The 19504-nt window shown below is 52.8% G+C and overlaps 1 protein-coding gene across 5 annotated transcripts; it reads left to right on the top strand.

Moving 5' to 3' along the window:
* The first annotated feature begins 1007 nt into the window (after positions 1-1007).
* On the top strand, positions 1008-18669 carry LOC114446907 (LIM domain-binding protein 3-like). Of its 5 annotated transcripts, none has more exons than XM_028422806.1 (13): positions 1008-1115; positions 2495-2652; positions 7788-7939; positions 8632-8701; positions 9120-9310; positions 13373-13542; positions 13802-13853; positions 15891-16087; positions 16168-16564; positions 16644-16824; positions 17614-17734; positions 17830-17945; positions 18013-18669. In XM_028422806.1, the coding sequence occupies exons 2-13, from the start codon at positions 2557-2559 to the stop codon at positions 18100-18102; spliced, it is 1833 nt and encodes a 610-aa protein (XP_028278607.1). In that variant the 5' UTR covers positions 1008-1115; positions 2495-2556; the 3' UTR covers positions 18103-18669. The 5 variants fall into 5 exon arrangements, with proteins under 5 accessions (XP_028278607.1, XP_028278605.1, XP_028278608.1 ...); XM_028422804.1 differs by lacking the exon at positions 1008-1115 and adding an exon at positions 2276-2410; XM_028422805.1 differs by lacking the exon at positions 1008-1115 and adding an exon at positions 2381-2423.
* The last annotated feature ends 835 nt before the right edge of the window (positions 18670-19504 follow it).

Genomic DNA, 19504 nt, shown 5'->3' with positions numbered 1-19504 from the left:
GTCTGTGTGTGTCAGTGCTCTGTGTGTGTGTGTGTGTCAGTGCTCTGTGTGTGTGTGTCAGTGCTCTGTGTGTGTGTGTGTGTGTGTGTCAGTGCTCTGTGTGTGTGTGTCAGTGCTCTGTGTGTGTGTGTCAGTGCTCTGTGTGTCAGTGCTCTGTGTGTCAGTGCTCTGTGTGTGTGTGTGTCAGTGCTCTGTGTGTGTGTGTCAGTGCTCTGTGTGTGTGTGTGTCAGTGCCCTGTGTGTGTGTGTGTGTGTGTCAGTGCTCTGTGTGTGTGTCTGTGTGTGTCAGTGCTCTGTGTGTGTGTGTCTGTGTGTCAGTGCTCTGTGTGTGTGTGTGTCAGTGCTCTGTGTGTGTGTGTGTCAGTGGTGTGTGTGTGTGTGTCAGTGCTCTGTGTGTCAGTGCTCTGTGTGTGTGTCTGTGTGTCAGTGCTCTGTGTGTGTGTGTGTGTGTCAGTGCTCTGTGTGTGTGTGTCAGTGCTCTGTGTGTGTGTGTCAGTGCTCTGTGTGTGTGTGTGTCAGTGCTCTGTGTGTGTGTGTGTCAGTGCTCTGTGTGTGTGTGTGTGTGTGTCAGTGCTCTGTGTGTGTGTCTGTGTGTGTCTGTGTGTGTCAGTGCTCTGTGTGTGTGTGTGTGTGTCAGTGGTGTGTGTGTGTGTGTCAGTGCTCTGTGTGTCAGTGCTCTGTGTGTGTGTGTCAGTGCTCTGTGTGTGTGTGTGTGTGTCAGTGCTCTGTGTGTCAGTGCTCTGTGTGTCAGTGCTCTGTGTGTGTGTGTGTCAGTGCTGTGTGTCAGTGCTGTGTGTGTGTGTGTCAGTGCTCTGTGTGTGTGTGTGTGTCAGTGCTCTGTGTGTGTGTGTGTGTCAGTGCTCTGTGTGTGTGTGTGTGCGGGTCTCAGGTGGTCCTCAGGTGAGTCCGTGTGGCGGGCCGCTGCCTCTTTAAATGGAAACCCTGCTAATGAAAATCCCGTTAACACCGCCTCCTCCCCCCCTCCCCTCCTCCTCCCCCGCGGCCTCCCTCCTGCCCTCTGCCCTGTCCGGGCACCGGAGCTGGATCGGCGGATCTCCACGGCGGGCCGCCCCGGTCGGTTTGAGACGGAGCAGCGGCAGCAGCAGCGGCGGCAGGTATTCAGCTTTCCACAGCGCTTCCTCCCGTGTCTGCTCTCTGCTGTTTAATCCTTCATCATCCTCATCCTCACACCGCCACCAGCCGGCGACACGCTGCTCCGCCCGCGCGGCGCGCAGCTCCGTGGGCCGGGCCGGGTCAGTCCGGCAGCTTCCAGCCGCACAGGCCGGTCTGTTGTCCGGCCTGAGGTCCAACAGAGTCCCGACACAAAGTTGGATGTTGGTCTGAGTGCGCGCTGGATCCTGAGCACGGAGCGGCCCTGCTGGGCGGAGCAGGGTGAGACGGCAGGAGCAGGTGGGTGGTGTCAGTGTGCGGATCACGTGGGAGGAGGTGAACACACACACACACACACACAGCTGATTGATTCTGTGTGCAGACACATCCACTCATTCAGTCCATGGGCAGCTGCAGGCAGCGCTGCTCAGAGGCAAACTGCTCTGAGGTCTGAGCGTCAGTGCAGAGAGCCGACTAATCACAGATCAATCACAGATCGATCACAGATCGATCACACATCGATCAGTCCCTGCAGTGTGGGAGCAGGCTGAGCACATCTGCCTGTCAGCCCGTACAGAGGGCTGCGATAGACAGGATGCCTCAGCCTCCAGCCATGTTTGGAAAGTGACGTCACTTCCTGGCTTCACACCTGGTGCACACCTGATCAGCCTGAGCGTTCACACTGCAGCAACAGGAACTGGTTTCCATGTAGTCTCGTTGGTCATGTGATGTCTGGGTAAGAACATGTGACTTACACACCTGCTCAGCACACACTTCCTGTTAATGAAACTGTGGTTCAGCTAGGGGGCGCTCTGCAGGATGAAGAGGAGTGGACGGACACGCAGCAGTGGCGGGTCCTCTGACTGTACGTCCCTGTGGGCGGAGTCAGACCTGCTGTTGCTGACCTTTCAGCTATCAGACACGTCCCCGCTGGCCTTTCAGCCTCAGCTTTATCGCCTCACAGATAATGAGACGTTTCCTGGCGCTGCTGCTGATTGGGTCTGAGGGAGACCCTGGGTGAGGGGAGGGGGGAGGCGAGGGGGGAGTCTAGAAGAATCTGCAGGGTCTATATTAGCCCTGGTGAATCACGGCGAGCCTGGCATACCGGGTGTCCCCTTTCTTGCCATATAAGTCCACCCCCCCTCCTTTCCCCTCAGCCTCCCCCCTCCCTGCCTCACCCTGCCCCACCCCCACGCCCCCCCACAATGCCACAGTGCTATCTGCGGCTATTCTTAGGCTGTCACTTCAGCTCATCTGAGCAGCCGGGCTCTCTCAGCTGCTGCCACTCGTTCTCTGCTCGGTACGGTTCACAGGTCTCAGTCCTGCTCGGTCCTGCTCGGTCCTCCGTCCGCCTCACGTCCTCTCTCTGTCCGTCCTCTTTCAGAGCCGCCCGTCCCGCCTCGGTGGACTTTTACTCCCTCTCATTTGGAGGATCTGTCTGGAAGAATGAGCGCCTACATGGTGACGCTGCCCGGCCCCGGCCCCTGGGGCTTCCGGCTGCAGGGAGGGAAGGACTTCAACATGCCGCTGACCATCTCCAGGGTAAGACCTCCGCTCTCGGTCCAGCTGTATGGTGTCGTGGACGAGGTGCGTCCTGCCTCATTTCCTGTCTGTCAAAATAAAGTCATTCATTAGAAGCGTGTGAAGAGAGGACGCAGCTGCAGACTGAAGCTCGGCCTGCTCGCCCAGAGTCTGTTCATTGTTACGCTGTGTCTGTGTGAGGTGTTTCTGAACCGACCCGTCAGAGTGAGGTCTGCAGCCCGCCAGCGTGGGCCCCCGCTGGCCCCTGTCGGCCCCTGTCGCCACCTGGTTTGTCAGGGCGGCCTAAAACTGGAGCTGGTGTTGGTTTCAGCCTGCCGTCTCTGAATAGACAGAAGCGACTGTCCCTGTCTCACATCTGCTGGATGCTGACATCTTTGACCTTTGACCTTCTGTGTCGGTGAATTAGGCCCCGTCCCTCGGTCTGTGAGCTGCTGTGAGGCGTGATGCGTTTACTGTCTCTACACAACAGACACACAAAACATCCACGACCCACACAGCTGCACGTGGAGTGTGTCTCTGTGGTTGTTTTGTGTCTCTGTGGTTGTGTCTCTCTGGTTGTTTTGTGTCTCTGTGGTTGTTTTGTGTCTCTCGGGTTGTTTTGTGTCTCTTTGTGGTTGTTTTGTGTCTCTGTGGTTGTTTTGTGTGGTTGTTTTGTGTCTCTGTGGTTGTTTTGTGTGGTTGTTTTGTGTCTCTGTGGTTGTTTTGTGTCTCTGTGGTTGTTTTGTGTGGTTGTTTTGTGTCTCTGTGGTTGTTTTGTGTCTCTGTGGTTGTTGTGTGTCTCTGTGGTTGTGTCTCTGTGGTTGTTTTGTGTCTCTGTGGTTGTTTTGTGTGGTTGTTTTGTGTCTCTGTGGTTGTTTTGTGTCTCTGTGGTTGTTGTGTGTCTCTGTGGTTGTGTCTCTGTGGTTGTTTTGTGTCTCTTTGTGGTTGTTTTGTGTCTCTGTGGTTGTTTTGTGTGGTTGTTTTGTGTCTCTCTGTGGTTGTGTCTCTGTGGTTGTTTTGTGTCTCTGTGGTTGTTGTGTCTCTGTGGTTGTTTTGTGTCTCTGTGGTTGTTTTGTGTGGTTGTTTTGTGTCTCTGTGGTTGTTGTGTGTCTCTGTGGTTGTGTCTCTGTGGTTGTTTTGTGTCTCTTTGTGGTTGTTTTGTGTCTCTGTGGTTGTTTTGTGTGGTTGTTTTGTGTCTCTCTGTGGTTGTGTCTCTGTGGTTGTGTCTCTGTGGTTGTTGTGTCTCTCTGGTTGTTTTGGGTCTCTGTGGTTGTTGAAGTCCTTACAGACTTCGGTTATGATCAGCCTGGGGGGCCCCTGCCCCTCACTGTGTGGCCTGGTAATGAGGCCGGCCGTCCTGCCAGCAGAGGAACTGTTGGGGAGGTTCCTGCAGTGGAAAGTGGGAGGAGGACCTGAAGCAGCCAGGAAGTCTGTGGTTGATGCTGAGGTTCTGGACCCGACTTCAGGCCCAGCATCCTCTGACATGTGGTGGCATTCCTAAGCTGGCAGCTGGCCTGCAGACTGTGTGTGTGTGTGTACTCTGGTTAAACTGTGCTGTCACCTGCCGTCGCCATGGCAGCAGCCCCGCTCGCCATGTGGATTTGTGCTGCTGCCTTTTCTGGCACTGATGGTGGACGCCTCCCATCATCCCCTGGGCCCCGTGGATCATCGCTCGCTGCGATGTGAAGGTTCAGAGAAGCAGGTTGATGGAGTGGCGGCGAGGAGGCGGGATTACCGGCAGCTGAGGCTGAGTCCAAGCTGCTGCTCTGAGCTGGTTTATATTCCGGAGGCTGGCCTCCTCGGCCTCCTCGGCCTCCCAGCAGGGATTAGTCTGAGGTCAGCTCCAGGAGTTTGGGATGATTTGAGGCTGAAGCAGTGAAAGCAGAGGCTGGTGTCCTCTGAGCGGCCCCAACCTGAAACCAGCAGGGGCTGCTGGGTGATAACAGCAGGAGGAGGAAGAGGAGCGCTGGCTCTTCGTGGGTTAACAGTCTGATGTGAATGCCGGACTCACTGGGTCTGTCTCTGTGTGTGTGCTCTCATAAAGTTTTACTGTCTGCGTGAAAGCCGAGCCGCCGGAAACTCGACCCCCGCTGTAACAATCTGAGCTGAGTCAGCGCTCGCTGAGCTCCTGATCCCGCTGCATCCTGTTACCGCCGCACACGCTCAGTCCATCAGGAGGTCCAAACCCGCCACATCCAGGAAGACAGAGGCCCGGAGCTCCGGGGGGCGCCACGGTGTAGAAACACACGGTGCACAGAGAGAGCGATCAGCTGATACACACACACAGACACACACAGCAGAACAGACACACACAGACACACACAGCAGAACAGACACACACAGACACACACAGACACACACACAGCAGAACAGACACACACAGACACACACACAGCAGAACAGACACACACAGCAGAACAGACACACACAGACACACACAGCAGAACAGACACACACAGACACACACAGCAGAACAGACACACACAGCAGAAAAGTGTTAAAATGACACAGAATGTCTGCAGCAGCCAGAAAGAGCTGTTGAATAACCTACAGCCTGCAGCACACACACACAGGCCTGCAGAGTGGCAGTGAGCGGCCGTGGCTGCTGACAGGCAGAGGGCTGTTTTTAGCCTCTGAAGGTCACACACACACACACACACACAAACACACACACACACACTTATCAGTTTCTGTCTCAGTTCACATCTACTGTTACAGTGACTGCTGTGTGTGTGTGTGTGTGTGTGTGTGTGATGAAGTCCAGATTCACATATTTAAGTCTGTAAATCTCCTTTCACACAGACACACACACAGACACACACACACTGTAACGAGTTCTGGTGTGAACACAGATGTGTGACGTCCTCTGTTTTATTCTAATCTTTTATTTTCTGGAATAATTGTTTTTATTAGTTTTTTATGAACGTCTCAGAGTCACATGATCAGTGATGTCATCATGTCTCTATAGGGGCTCTGCTGCTGCTGCTGGAGGATGTGTCCAATCAGAACAGAGGATGCTGGGAAGTGGCTCGTGGTGACGTCACTGATAGTTATAGGAGGCTGTTATTGATTAGAAAAGATGTGATCAATCTAAAAATAGAAGTATTTATTGTTTGAAAACAGAATGATCAGAACTATTGTTCGAACTTTGGTAACATTGGTTGCCTCCATTCATCCTGCGGAGCGCCCCCTGTGGAACAGGAGGTCATATCCTGCTCCTGGTTTCTGTGAGGCGGTGCAGGGGAAGTGTTCCGGTGTGGGCTGTGGACTGTGGGCTGTGGACTGTGGGCTGTGGGCTGGGTCTGCAGTGTGGACTGTATGTGGGTCACTGTGAATGGCTTCCAGTGAAAGTAGGCCACTCTGCACAGACCCCACATTGTTCAGCTTCCTGAAAGAGAACCTGAACTTTGGGTCGGTCTAGTGCGGCCCGCTGAGAACAGATCATCTGACAGAGAACTGTTCAGGAGGCTACGCTCAGATTAAGAGGGGGACACTGCTCACATCTGATGGGTCGGGTCTAAGAGGACACACAGGTACGTGGTCCCAGTGGTGACCATGTGACGTGACTGTACGCTGCGCGTTGTCGTCTTCACGTGAGCTGTACATGAACAGATGTTGTTGTTGCACAGTTTAACCAGCAGGGGTCATCAGTGAGCTGAGTGTCTCTGCACCCGGGTTCTGAGCAGGTCCAGAACTAAGACAATGTTGCAGATCGACCTACGTGTGAATTATAAGGCAGCAGTGGGGCGCTGCTGGGACTTGGACCAGGATCTTCACAGGACCTGCACCAGACCAGCTGAGCCACAGCGCCCCCTAGTGTGTCAGCTGTGCAGATTCTGTGGGGATGCAGCAGAAGCACACTTTAATCTGATCCACCCTCACAGCCGGACTCTGACGGAGCTGAGCCGAGCTGTCAGCAGCTGGTCTCCAGGGGGCGATCTTTCATTCACGCCCATTAACCCTCATTCAGTGGAAATGTCAGCCAGATGAGTCAGAGCGAGATAAGAGCTGCAGCAAAGTGTCAGAGCGCCGCTTAACCTTCATCACCGAGTGTGTGTGTGTGTGTGTGTGATAATCCTGCAGATGTCTCTTGTTTCCTGCTCTAACTCTCCTCCCCGCAGACAGGGGGCGGTCTCTGGTCCTGCTGTGTCCTGATGAGCAGAGAGCCTTTCTGACCCGTCATGTTCCTGAACAAACACAGGGGGCAGCAGCGCGCAGCACCTCTACTGTTAAATATTTGTGCTGATTTCTGCTGCTTACCTTCCTCTCCTCCTCCTCCTCCTCCTCCTGTTGTAAAGGTCAGAGGTCAAAGCTTAAATAACTCCAGTGGATGGAAATAGCGTGCTGATGAAGAGGAGCTGATGAAGGCAGAGCAGAGGGATGGGGGGTGTGGACAGCTGTCAGGTTTTAACACTCAGGAATGAACACTTGTGTGCCATCATTGTGTCGGAGGCGCCGCGGAGGCCCCGAGGTGAGAGGTCACCGAGTCACCGACCCCTCCTCTGGATACATGACTGAAGACTGTACTCGAGTATTTCAGCAGGGAACACACACACACACACAGCTACATTTACTCTGCTGTTATGATAGCGTTTCAGTCCGTTAACCCTTTTTACCTGATGGTAAGAGGAGCTTGGTGGTTGCCACGACAACAGACAGGCGGGTCCTCTCGTGTGTTGCCGCTCTGGTGGCTCCTGGAGGAAGTGCAGGTTTTGGTGCCTCCATGTTGCTGGTCTGTGTGACCCCACAGAGAGACACCGAAGGCGAGCACAGCACGGCGCGTTGATGATTAACTGTTTGTGCTCCAGATCTGGACTTTAAAGATGTCCTCCATCAGAGCGTGCCGGGCCTTCTCCTGCGAGGAGGACAGCCAGCTTTGTCCCTCATTGTGATGAGTTCACTGTCCACACTGCCGACACGTTTGTGTAACCGTGATGTGAAAGTGTGTCGTGTCCTCGCCGCCCTGCTGTGGATTTTCAGATTAAGCATGCAGACGTGTTAATCGTTGCCTTATTGATCCATTTTTTTCCCATTTGATTGATTGTTTCATGGAAAGCAGAGAACCTGTGTTCCTGCCACGTTGATGTGATTAAAAGATGCAGCCTGACGGGGGCACTGACCTGTGCTCTGTGTGTGTGATGTTTTTGTTTTTACAGATTACGCCGGGCAGCAAGGCAGCACAGGGTAACCTGATCCAGGGCGATGTCATCGTCGCCATTGATGGCGTCAGCACAGAGGGGATGACTCACCTGGAGGCCCAGAACAAGATCAAGATGGCCAACCACAACCTGGCCCTGACCATGGCCAAGTAAGTGAGCAGCAGTCACATGACCAGCGCTCAGAGAGTCTCTGTCTGACCTGAGCTACTCTGCACACACACACTCTGACTGCAGACAGCGTGTGTGTGTCTTCCTGTCTGATCTGGCCTTTGATTGGACGGGTGATGGACAGTGATCAGTTGAGGATGGTGACGTGTGATGATGGTGGACGGCAGCGTCTTGTCCGTCCTCGGCATGTCTGTGTGCGTCTCTCCCACCATGCTGTGCTGAGGATTGTGGTTAATGTGACTGCATGAAGGTCCACAGGCAGAGGACGTGGGCGTCCACCTCCATCACCATGGCAACCAAGGAGCCTGTTGTCATCTGACCTGTAATGATTGTTCAATGCTGTGACTGCCCCCCCCCCCCCCCACACACACACTGTGTGCTCACCTCAGGCTCAGTGTGTTGTCTGACATCCTTCACATTTATCATCCACAGAACGGAGCAGATATGAATGTCAGCTCATGTCTTCATTCACGTTCTTATGACATTAACCCCATGTGTGCAGTCACTGGTGTTTAACGCTGGATGCTGATTGGTCTATTGGAATGTTACAATGATCCATGGATATATCACTTGATAAGATCATCGAGTTCTGCTTCATTTATAAGAACACGCTGGGCCTCCTGATCAATAATCGTTCTTTAACCCTTACATCACTCTGTGGTTCTTGCTGCAGGTCAAAGCGCGTCGTTCCGATGCCGGCGCCGAGGATGGATGCTGCCATTCCCATGATCCCTCACCAGCAGGTAAGTAGCATATTATCTAATTTCCAACAATATATCTTTATTACTCCTTAACCTGTTCAATTTAAATCATTGATATTTAATAATGAAATTATTTGTTGATATTAAACAATTGATTTCATTATTTTTTGTAGTTTAAGTAATCAATAGAGGAAAAAAATGAAATTCTCAGGGTATCTCTCTCTCTCACACACACACAGGATAACTGGCTGCTGCCCCCTAGTGGCTGAGCACAGCACTTCAAAATAAAACCATCAGATTAAACCTCATAGCAGCTTCAGAGGAAAAAAAAAAAATGAATCAGCTGAGACTGAAAGTTTAAGATGTCAGAGAACGTTGTTCATGCAGCTATTGATTAGGTTTTTACCCAACATTCTCTGCTCCCTCTCCTCCTTACTGTCTCCTCCTTATGCCGCTCCAGTTGGCGGTTCAGGTAAACGGCCGCCCGTCGGCCTGCAGCGCCTCCTCCAGGCCTGCGGAGGCAGACTCTCCTGGGAGGAGGGAGGCGGCTGTCAGCCCCACTCAGAGGAGGCAGTATAACTCCCCCATTGGCCTGTACTCAGAGGAGACTCTGAGGGAGATGGCGGCGATTCAGGCGGGTCTGCCTGCCGGGTACGTAGAGAAGGCGAGCGGGAAACAGGGCGGGAGGTTCAGAGTGCAGGGGCGGAGCTGATGGTGCATTTACACGAGGAACCCTCGCCATAACTGTACGATGTAAGCCTCATCATAACCATCGCCAAATGCTCCAGAGAGGAGTCCCACTGCCTGAACCTCCTGACCCACAGGGGGCGCTCTGCAGACAGTCCAGAATGAACAGAGCCCAAACAATATATACCTCTATTATATATATGATCAATAAACATCTGGTTCTGTAAAGTAAACCAGCCTCAGCTGTCAGACCGGAGGACATCAGTCAGGATCAATACTGGATCTGACCCACCTCACTGATCACGGCTGCTCATCCAGACTGTCTGCAGAGCGCCCTCTACAGGAGCTGCAGCTAACAACAGCAGCGCGCAGACTCCAGGCAGCTGTTGTTGGACGTCTCTGTGTCCTCTGTCCATCAACAGCTGCTCTGAAAGACAACGAGGAGAAAACGACATCAGACGAAACCAAAAGCTGAATCATGGCCGTCAGTGAGGACGAGTCCTCTGAACGTCCTCCCCTTTAGAGACACACAAAGACACACAAAGACACACAAACAGCTCACAGAGCAAGAGAACACAAAGGTAGAAAGAAGCAGACACGTTGTGATGGGAACACACACCTCCTCCTATAGCAGGTTACCCAGCATGCCTGTGGTGTGGGTGGAGGTGGCAGCTCCTGTCTGACCTCTGACCCTCTGTGTGATGTGATGATGTCCTCTAATGCTGTCCCCCGTTCTCTGTCCCGCCCCTCTCTGTCTCTCTGTCGGTCCAACAAGGTGTTCTCCCCCGCTGCTCCCATGTTAGTATGGCCTCCTGCTCGACGCATGTGTGTGTGTGTGTGATCTGTTGTTTAGCTGCATGCTTCAGAAAGACGGCTGGTTACAGCTGGATCTGTCTCCCTACACACAGAGGTGTGTAAAGTCCAGCCCTGCTCAGCAGGACGCCATGATGGAGTCACTGTGAGCAGCAGTCACATGACCAACACTCAGAGAGTCTGTCTGACCTGCAGCTGATCTCTGTCTGCATACCTGAGTGATTCTGCACGCACACTGACTGCAGACACACACAGACAGACACACACACACACTCTGACTGCAGACACACACACACACACACACACACACTCTGACTGCAGACACACACACAGACAGACACACACACACACTCTGACTGCAGACACACACAGACACACTCTGACTGCAGACACACACACACACACACACACACACACACACACACACACACACACACTCTGCCTACAGACACACACACAGACACACACTCTGACTGCAGACACACACACACACACTCTGCCTACAGACACACACACACACACACACACACACACTCTGCCTACAGACACACACACAGACACACACTCTGACTGCAGACACACACACACACACACACACACTCTGCCTACAGACACACACACACACTCTGCCTACACACACACTCTGCCTACAGACACACACTCTGACTGCTCTCTGACTGACAGGATGGAGCTGACCAATCAGAGCACACTGACTGATCATGTGACAGGAAGGAGACCTGATGTCTGTGGCTCCTGTTGTTGTCTCAGAGTTTTAGTTGAAGCAGAAGGTGTGAGATGTGTCCGAGGCGTCCAGCTGCCGAGGCGTCCTCTCTTTGTGTCCCTGCATGTCCACGCGTGTAGCTGTGTGAGTCTCGTTGACATTTCGCAGCCTGACGTGTTTCCTGCTGGAGCATGTGGACGTTTGGAGCATGAGCTTTAATGACAGATAGCATCGTCCACTCTGCATGATGTCAGAGTGCAGACAGACAGGAGGACGGATGGACGGAGACCTTTGTCTCAGTGTGGACTGCTCTGATGTGCTGTCTGAGCTGTTTGCTGTGAGCGTGCCCGCCTGGATCTTTCTTCTTGTTCTTGCTCTTTTTAACTCGCCCGCCCGCGTCACGCCGTCCTCGTCCACTCCCTCATGTCCCCGCTCTGTGTCCTCTCTCCCTCCCATTCCATCGCTCCTTCACCCACAGTGCCGGCTTTAACCCCAGTGTGCTGGGGGACCCCGCCCTCTCCACCCACCAGCCCATAGAAGTGAAGGGCCCCGGAGGAAAGGCCACCATCATCCACGCCCAGTACAACACGCCCATCAGCATGTACTCACAGGACGCCATCATGGATGCCATCGCAGGGCAGTCCCAGGCCAAAGGGCATGACGCCGGGTAAGAACACCACCCCCTTCCAGCTCCTCTCCCCCCCCCACACAGACAGCTCACTGAGCAGTCACTTCCTGTATGTGTGTCACATGGTCAGGTTGGCCCCGCCCCTTGCACGGACTGGCTGTGGGTGCTGAGTGTGATCTGTCGTGGCAGCTGTGTCACAGACTGAGGTGTCCCCCTGTGTCTCCTGTCCCCGGCTGTGTAATCAGCTGCAGAGCTGGGGGACCGGTCCGTGTCCACTTCTGTGGGGTTTCATGGATTCATGGCTGCATCCAAATCTGTGATTCACTTGGTGTGAAGCAAACGATGCAGATTAACCATTGATGTGACCTGAAGCAGAAAGAGTCACAGTGGACTCTGCTCTGTGTGTGAGGACATGAGGCTGATCAGTGTGCAGGTTACACACCCTGCTGCTGCTGCGGCTGCTGCTGCTGTTGTTGTTGTTGTGGTGGTGCTGGTGGTGGTGCTGGTGGTGGTGGTGTGGTAATAATGATCTTCCACAGCTGCTGATTATGAGATTACTCCATGATCCATGTTCCTGCTGAAAGATCACACACTGCTGTGTGTCTGTTTGTGTGTGTGTTTTCAGCACATCTATTTTTGCTCCCTGATAAGCTCGCTCTAATTGAAACATTCATCTGAACCGAACCATGAGGAACCACACTGAGGACCAATCACTCCTCCTCCTCCTCCTCTCCTCCTCCTCCTCCTCTTCCTCTTCCTCTTCCTCTTCCTCTTCCTCCTCCTCTTCCTCTTCCTCCTCTTCCTCTTCCTTCTCCTCCTCCTCCTCCTCCTCCTCCTCTTCCTCCTCCTCCTCCTCTTCCTCCTCCTCCTCTCCCTCCTCTTCCTCTTCCTTCTCCTCCTCATCCTCCTCCTCCACTTCCTCCTCCTCCTCATCCTCCTGTTCATCAACCCATCAATATGATACACACAAAGTTAGAAACACAAAAATGACAAAATGACCCCATAAACATATTTACAGACACAAACAGGGTTAGGGTCCAACTGGGTTTGTCCCGCTCCTGTGGGTCAGAGGACAGAGGTCGTCCACCTGATGTCTCCACCTGTTTAATGTGGACAGCGAACAAACATGATCATCGCTGAATGTTGTCGTTTCCTCCTCTTGTTACTGCCTGAACCTGTTCAAACCTCATTAACACATGGAAGTAAACAGACAGAAAGAGAAACATGAACCTCCGCTGACCTCTGTCTTCCTCTGTGACCTCTGACCTCTGTCTTCCTCTGTGACCTCTGACCTCTGTCTTCCTCTGTGACCTCTGACCTCTGTCTTCCTCTGTGAGCTCTGACCTATGTCTTCCTCTGTGACCTCTGACCTCTGTCTTCTCCTGTGACCTCTGACCTCTGTCTTCTCCTGTGACCTCTGACCTCTGTCTTCCTCTGTGACCTCTGACCTCTCCTGTGACCTCTGTCTTCCTCTGTGACCTCTGACCTCTGTCTTCCTCTGTGACCTCTGTCTTCTCCTGTGACCTCTGACCTCTGTCTTCTCCTGTGACCTCTGACCTCTGTCTTCCTCTGTGACCTCTGTCTTCTCCTGTGACCTCTGACCTCTGTCTTCCTCTGTGACCTCTGTCTTCTCCTGTGACCTCTGACCTCTGTCTTCCTCTGTGACCTCTGACCTCTGTCTTCCTCTGTGACCTCTGTCTTCTCCTGTGACCTCTGTGACCTCTGACCTCTGTCTTCCTCTGTGACCTCTGACCTCTGTCTTCCTCTGTGACCTCTGTCTTCTCCTGTGACCTCTGACCTCTGTCTTCCTCTGTGACCTCTGACCTCTCCTGTGTGCCCTGCTCTGGGTCTGGGGGTCTTGCAGTTCTCTCCCAGTTAGAGATCAGCTGGTAGTAGACAGCTCCTCTGCGGTCTATCAGGCCGTTCAGAGTGCAGAGAAGGACCTGGATCTGGGCGAAGGGGGGCGCCGCTGCAGTGCCAGCATGCAGTCCAAGTCTTTCCGGGCCCTGGCCCACGTGACTGGAACTGAGCGTGGTGAGTGTCCTCTTGTCTCAGCTCAGTGAACAGACAGACACATGGTCACATGATGAGTGTGAGCAGCTCGTTTATGTCAACACGTCTGAAGCGATTATCCGTCTGAATTTCAAAGTAAAAGTCTGTTTCCTTTGATTTTAGTGCGGCTCCAGAAAACAGATAAACACACAGGAAGTCTCTTACAGTCCCCTCCAGAATAAAAGCCTGCTTCTCTTCTCTGTCTCAGGCTCACCGGTGTCTCCATCTTTGTGTTTTTCAGTACCAGAGGAGGAGGAGGAGGAGGAGGAGGAGGAGGCGCTGAGGAGGAGCAGGTAGGCAGCAGAGCTCTCTCACTGGCCCCGCCCACTGCGCACTCCCCTCGCCTCACCTCCCCTCACCTGTCCTCACCTCCCCTCACCCTGCTGTTCGCAGAGACACACTGAGTGTGTGTGTTTATTTCACAGACAAAAAAAGAGTTTTCATGGTCCACATACAAGGAAAAATTCAATTAAATGTAGATTTAAATATTCATGTCTGGTTTCCTCTTATTCACACCACAACAATCTGTTTCTGACTCCTCAGACAAAAATATCTTCGTCAGTGTCCACAAGATGGCGTCTTTACCATCTGCTGTCAAATCAGCTGATTACATTCACACGTGTAATGAGCTGATTTCACCAGCAGGAGGAGCAGCAGGACAGATCTGTGTGTGTGAGGGAGGTTAATGGTTAAGTGCTGTCAGCTTCAGTCTGTATGACGTCAACATAAACAACAGGACATGTTTATCCTCGGTGTGAGAACCTCAGGTGAAACATGTGAAACATCTAAAGAAGCTAATCTGAGATTATTGAGAACGGCCCTTTGCTAATCTGTGATTACAGAAAAGACACCATTATGTGTGTCTCTTCATTCTTCTTGAAAAGTGGAGCTAGCTTAGCTTAGCCACAGGTGTCACTGACGTCCAGCGGCTGTAGGAGGAGTCCCTGCAGCGCTGTGCTGTTGTGTTTCAAACACACACACCCATCTCCACGCTGATGGATGGAGCTCTCTCTTCTCTGTGCACTTATTTAATCATCCCTCCATTATGCACCATCGATCCTTCTGAAACACAGCCCCCCCCGAACCTCCGTCAGACTCCATACACCGCCCCATGACTCAACATGAATCAATAGGAGCAGAGGTCGAGCTTTATCCACCAATCAGCACTGTGTGGTTTTTCCTCTGGCTGTGAGTCACAGTGAAAGAAATGCACATCACTGTCCAACTCCGAGTGTGTGTGTGTGTGTGAGAGAGAGACTGTTGTGTGTTTGATGGGTTTTTCCTGTGCTGAGGGTTGCATTCATGTGCTGAAGGAAAAGTGGGACAGCAATGGCATTGGTTTGTTTGTGTGCCTGTTTGTGGCTCTGGTGTTGAACCAGGTTTGGTTCTGACCTATCAGAGTTCAGTCAGGAAGTGCTGTTAGTTCTGACCAATCAGAGGGACTTTATGCTCATATTGTCCTCACAGAGACACAACAGTCCTCTACACACATGCTAGCTGCTACATGCTCAGCAGCCTGTGGTGTTTCCTCTGTGATCTGATTGGTTGAAGTTAGTTTGTGACAGATGTTCATCCAATCAGCTGCAGTGTACTCTGTCCTTTACAGTCAGGACCACCTCTGTGATGGTTCTGTGCACGTGTGACATCATCAGGTGGGGCGCTGCGTCCTCTGTGGAGGTGCGACGAGGCGTCCGCAGTAATCTGTCTGGATGTCCTGCAGGTCTGTTTGCAGGTCATCTCAGTGACCTCTGCTGTTGTTGTTTCTGCAGCCTGAAGCGACAGTCGGCCGCTGCGCACGGCGTCCGGCGCCAAGCTGCCGTCTCCAGGTACAGACGGCTGCTGGCGTCCATGTGCTGCCGGCCTCCTGCAGTAACAGAGGCTTCTTATCTAAACACAGAGTGGACTTACTGAGCTGAGTCCAAGGCTGGCAGTGACCTGTTAATGAGCAATAACACCTTCATCACATCATCATCATCATCCATCACTGACACTCCTCTAACTTCCTGTTAAAGATGTGTTTACAGTTCTGTTATTCAAACACTAACTGTGTGCATCTGTAGCCTTTAAGCTAACATGCTAATATAGAAGGCCTTTAAGCTAACATGCTAATGTAGAAGGCCTTTAAGCTAACATGCTAATGTAGAAGGCCTTGACCAGGGTGCGGTCTGTGGCTCCGTGTGACGCTAATCATCAGAAGAGTTCACAGCTGGATCCAAACCGGGAACCACTGACTTACACACAAACTAACATGTAGACCAAATGTGACGCGCAGCCTCGGGTCTGTGGAGGAACGTCTGAGTTTGAAGGAACGTCTTTCTGTCCCCCTGCAGCCAGTACGGCCCGCCTCCGGCCATGAATCAGGTTCCACAGGCTCCACCCCCTCAGCAGTACCAGCCAATCCCACAACAGTACCAGCAGCTGCCCATGCAACAGGCCCCGCCCACTCAGCAGAGCTCCATTCAGATCCCTGTTGGCTCCGCCCCCCCTAAGGTGGTGAGCACCGCCTGCATCTACCCGTCTCAGCCAGGTCTGAACTCCACACCTTTATGTTTCGCTGTATTTTCTGATGTTCAGACTCTAACATGTCCGCTCCACCTGTGGCCCCAGCTCCACCTCCTGCTCCAGCTCCAGTACACGCTCCGGCTCCTGTCCCGCCCCAGCCCCGCCCTCCAGCCGCCCCAGCTCCGGCTGCTCCGGCCGCTCCTGCCTCTGCTAATCGCCCCCCCTGGGTGATTGACACCAACTTTGCTGAAAAGTTCGACCCGGGTAAAACCACCACCACCAGCGCCAAGGTGCCGGCGCTGCCCCAGGCCGCCCCTCCCCCACCATCATACATCCCTAACCCCTCCCCCGCCGGGCCTCCAGCTCCCAGCCCCGGCCTCGGCCCCATCACCTCCAGCCCTGCTCCTTTCCTTCCGGTGGCAAGAGGCGTGGCGCAGAGAGCGGAGAGGTTCGCCGCCAGCAGCCGCACGCCTCTGTGTGGCGCCTGCAATAGCGTCATCAGGTAACGTCTCTTTACCACACGCTCAACCCCAGCCGATCCAGAGGCGCCCGGCTCAGTGAGAACGTGTGTCTGTGTGCAGGGGCCCCTTCCTGGTGGCCCTCGGCCGCTCCTGGCACCCCGAGGAGTTCAACTGCCACTACTGCCACATGTCTCTGGCGGACGTCAGCTTCGTGGAGGAGCAGAACAGCGTCTACTGCGAGAACTGCTACGAGGAGTTCTTCGCCCCGACCTGCGCCCGCTGCAACACCAAGATCATGGGGGTGAGGCTGCAGGCGTGCTCACATGTCCTACTGTCCTCCTGTCCACCTGTCCATCTGTCAATCTGTCCTCCCGTCCTTCTGTCCACTTGTCCACTTGTCCACCTGTCCTCCTGTCCACTTGTCCTCCTGTTATCCTGCTGTCCTCCTGTCCACCTGTCCTGTCCACTTGTCCTCCTGACATCCTGCTGTCCTCCTGTCCACTTGTCCTCCTGTCATCCTGCTGTCCTCCTGTCCACTTGTCATCCTGCTGTCCTATCGTCCACTTGTCCTCCTTTCATCCTCCTGTCATCCTGCTGTCCTCCTGTCTACTTGTCCTCCTGTCCACTTGTCTACTTGTCCTCCTGTCATCCTGCTGTCCTCCTGTCCACTTGTCCTCCTGTCATCCTGCTGTCCTCCTGTCTACTTGTCCTCCTGCTGTCCTCCTGTCCTATTGTCCACTTGTCCTCCTTTCATCCTCCTGTCATCCTGCTGTCCTCCAGTCCACTTGTCCTCCTGTCATCCTGCTGTCCTATCGTCCACTTGTCCTCCTTTCATCCTCCTGTCCTCCTGTCATCCTGCTGTCCTCCTGTCCACTTGTTCTCCTGTCCACTTGTCTACTTGTCCTCCTGTCATCCTCCTGTCCTCCTGTCCACTTGTCCTCCTGTCATCCTGCTGTCCTCCTGTCATCCTCCTGTCCCTGTCCTGTCACAGTTGAGGGGGAACAGTTTCAGTTTTAAGTCCTTTAAATGCACCGGGTCTTGTGAGTGGCTGTGTAACCATCACCTGTCCGGCCGTGGTCGTGTGTTACAGGAAGTGATGCACGCCCTGCGGCAGACGTGGCACACCACCTGCTTCGTGTGCGCAGCCTGTGGTAAAGCCTTTGGAAACAGCCTGTTCCACATGGAGGACGGCGAGCCGTACTGTGAGAAAGGTAGCACGCCGCCGTGAGGTCATCGTGGTTTAACCTGTGTGTGACAAGCTTTGTTGTGACGTGTGTGTGTCTGTGTGTGTCTGTGTGTGTCTCAGATTACGTTGCCCTCTTCAGCACTAAGTGTCATGGCTGCGACTTCCCAGTGGAAGCTGGCGATAAGTTCATCGAGGCGCTGGGTCACACCTGGCACGACACCTGCTTCGTCTGTGCGGTAAGAACCACGAACATGGCGGCCATGTTCCTGCCCCCCCTCCCACTGATCTCTGGTGTATCTGCAGGTTTGTCACGTGAACCTCGAGGGTCAGCCGTTCTACTCAAAGAAGGACAAACCTTTGTGCAAGAAACACGCTCACGCCATCAATGTGTAGAGCCGCCGCCGCCGCCGCCGCCAGCAGCTCCCCCGCGGATCTGATCAACGACGAGCACGAGGCGCCAACCTTTGTGTAAAAGGTCTCTGCAGACACATGTTAAAAAGCCTGATGACTCATTTTATTACACACTGTTTATTTCTCATGTTTTCCACAAGCTGTGTTCGATGAGACGCGGTGCTCCTCATACAGAGTCTGAGAGGTGCCAAAACATCCTTCTCCTCAGCATTGAACCCTTTAGCTAACTACTAGACAGGAGTTATGATAAATATGGAACATGTAATTCATTACATCACTGCGCCAAATAAATACGGAGCACAATGCATGATGGTACATGTGCTAACGTAGTGACCATCAGTACCCATCAGGATGCATTGTGGGATACAGTGAGTGAACTGAATATGGTTTAATGACTCTCACATTCAGACAGCTACAACACCTCCAGTTACCGACATACGGATCGTTTTGTTCAAACTGTTTTTATTCAAAGTTCCATTGATCGGCACTCTGAGGACTCCATGTGTTCGGAAGCTCTGTTCTCATCTTAACTTAGATCTCGGTGCCTATTTTAACTGTTTAGGTCTTTTACATGCAACCTTATCATTTTTATCTCATTTTGAAAGTAATATATGTTTTGAAGGCGTGACTGTAGAAACTTTATTGACAGCAGCAGAGGAAACAGTGACGGTTAGGTTTAGACTGAGGGGCTGCAGGAAGGAGCCTGACCTGGACTGTGAGTCTGTCAGGGCTGATCATCCCTCTGCACATGCAGGAGGCACTCTTATTGATTGAATCTATGCTATTTATTGAGAAGCTAACATCTCTTCACGGCTGCGCTCATGTGTTATGATTATTTTGATTATTTTGATTGTGTATTTGTGTGAATGTTTGGCATCAGTTGAACTTTTTGTGATCACTCTGTAAAGCTGCAGCTCCTTTCACACTGCACGCCACACACCGTTATTACACCGTTATTACATCTTTATTACACCATTATTACGCCTTTATTACGCCTTTATTACACCTTTATTACAGCATTACTAAATATGATTTACCAGATTATTACAGTGTTATTACAGCATTTTTGCAGGACACTAAATATTCAGGTTAGAAACGGCCCGTCTGTCAGCTCCTTAACCGGCCTGTAGAATTTAACCCATCAGCAACCAGCTCCCCCGACACAGCCCTGACAGAAGGACCGCTGTGGGAGTTCCTGCAGCGCAAACACACCTCATGGTGAACTGCTTATTTGAGCAGCATCTAGTGGCCATTAGGTGGAACTGCACCTGAACACAGCAGCACAGCCCAGTGTTGCTGGGGGGGGAGGGGGAGGCGGCATAGTGTCTGTGAATGTGCAGATGATGGAACACACTAAATAAAAATCCACAATCTGACCTGGGAA

Source organism: Parambassis ranga, chromosome 15 (genome assembly GCF_900634625.1).
Source record: "Parambassis ranga chromosome 15, fParRan2.1, whole genome shotgun sequence".
NCBI lineage: Eukaryota > Metazoa > Chordata > Actinopteri > Ambassidae > Parambassis > Parambassis ranga.
Note: the sequence above shows the minus strand (reverse complement) of the source record. Positions and strands in the feature narration are given on the sequence as shown.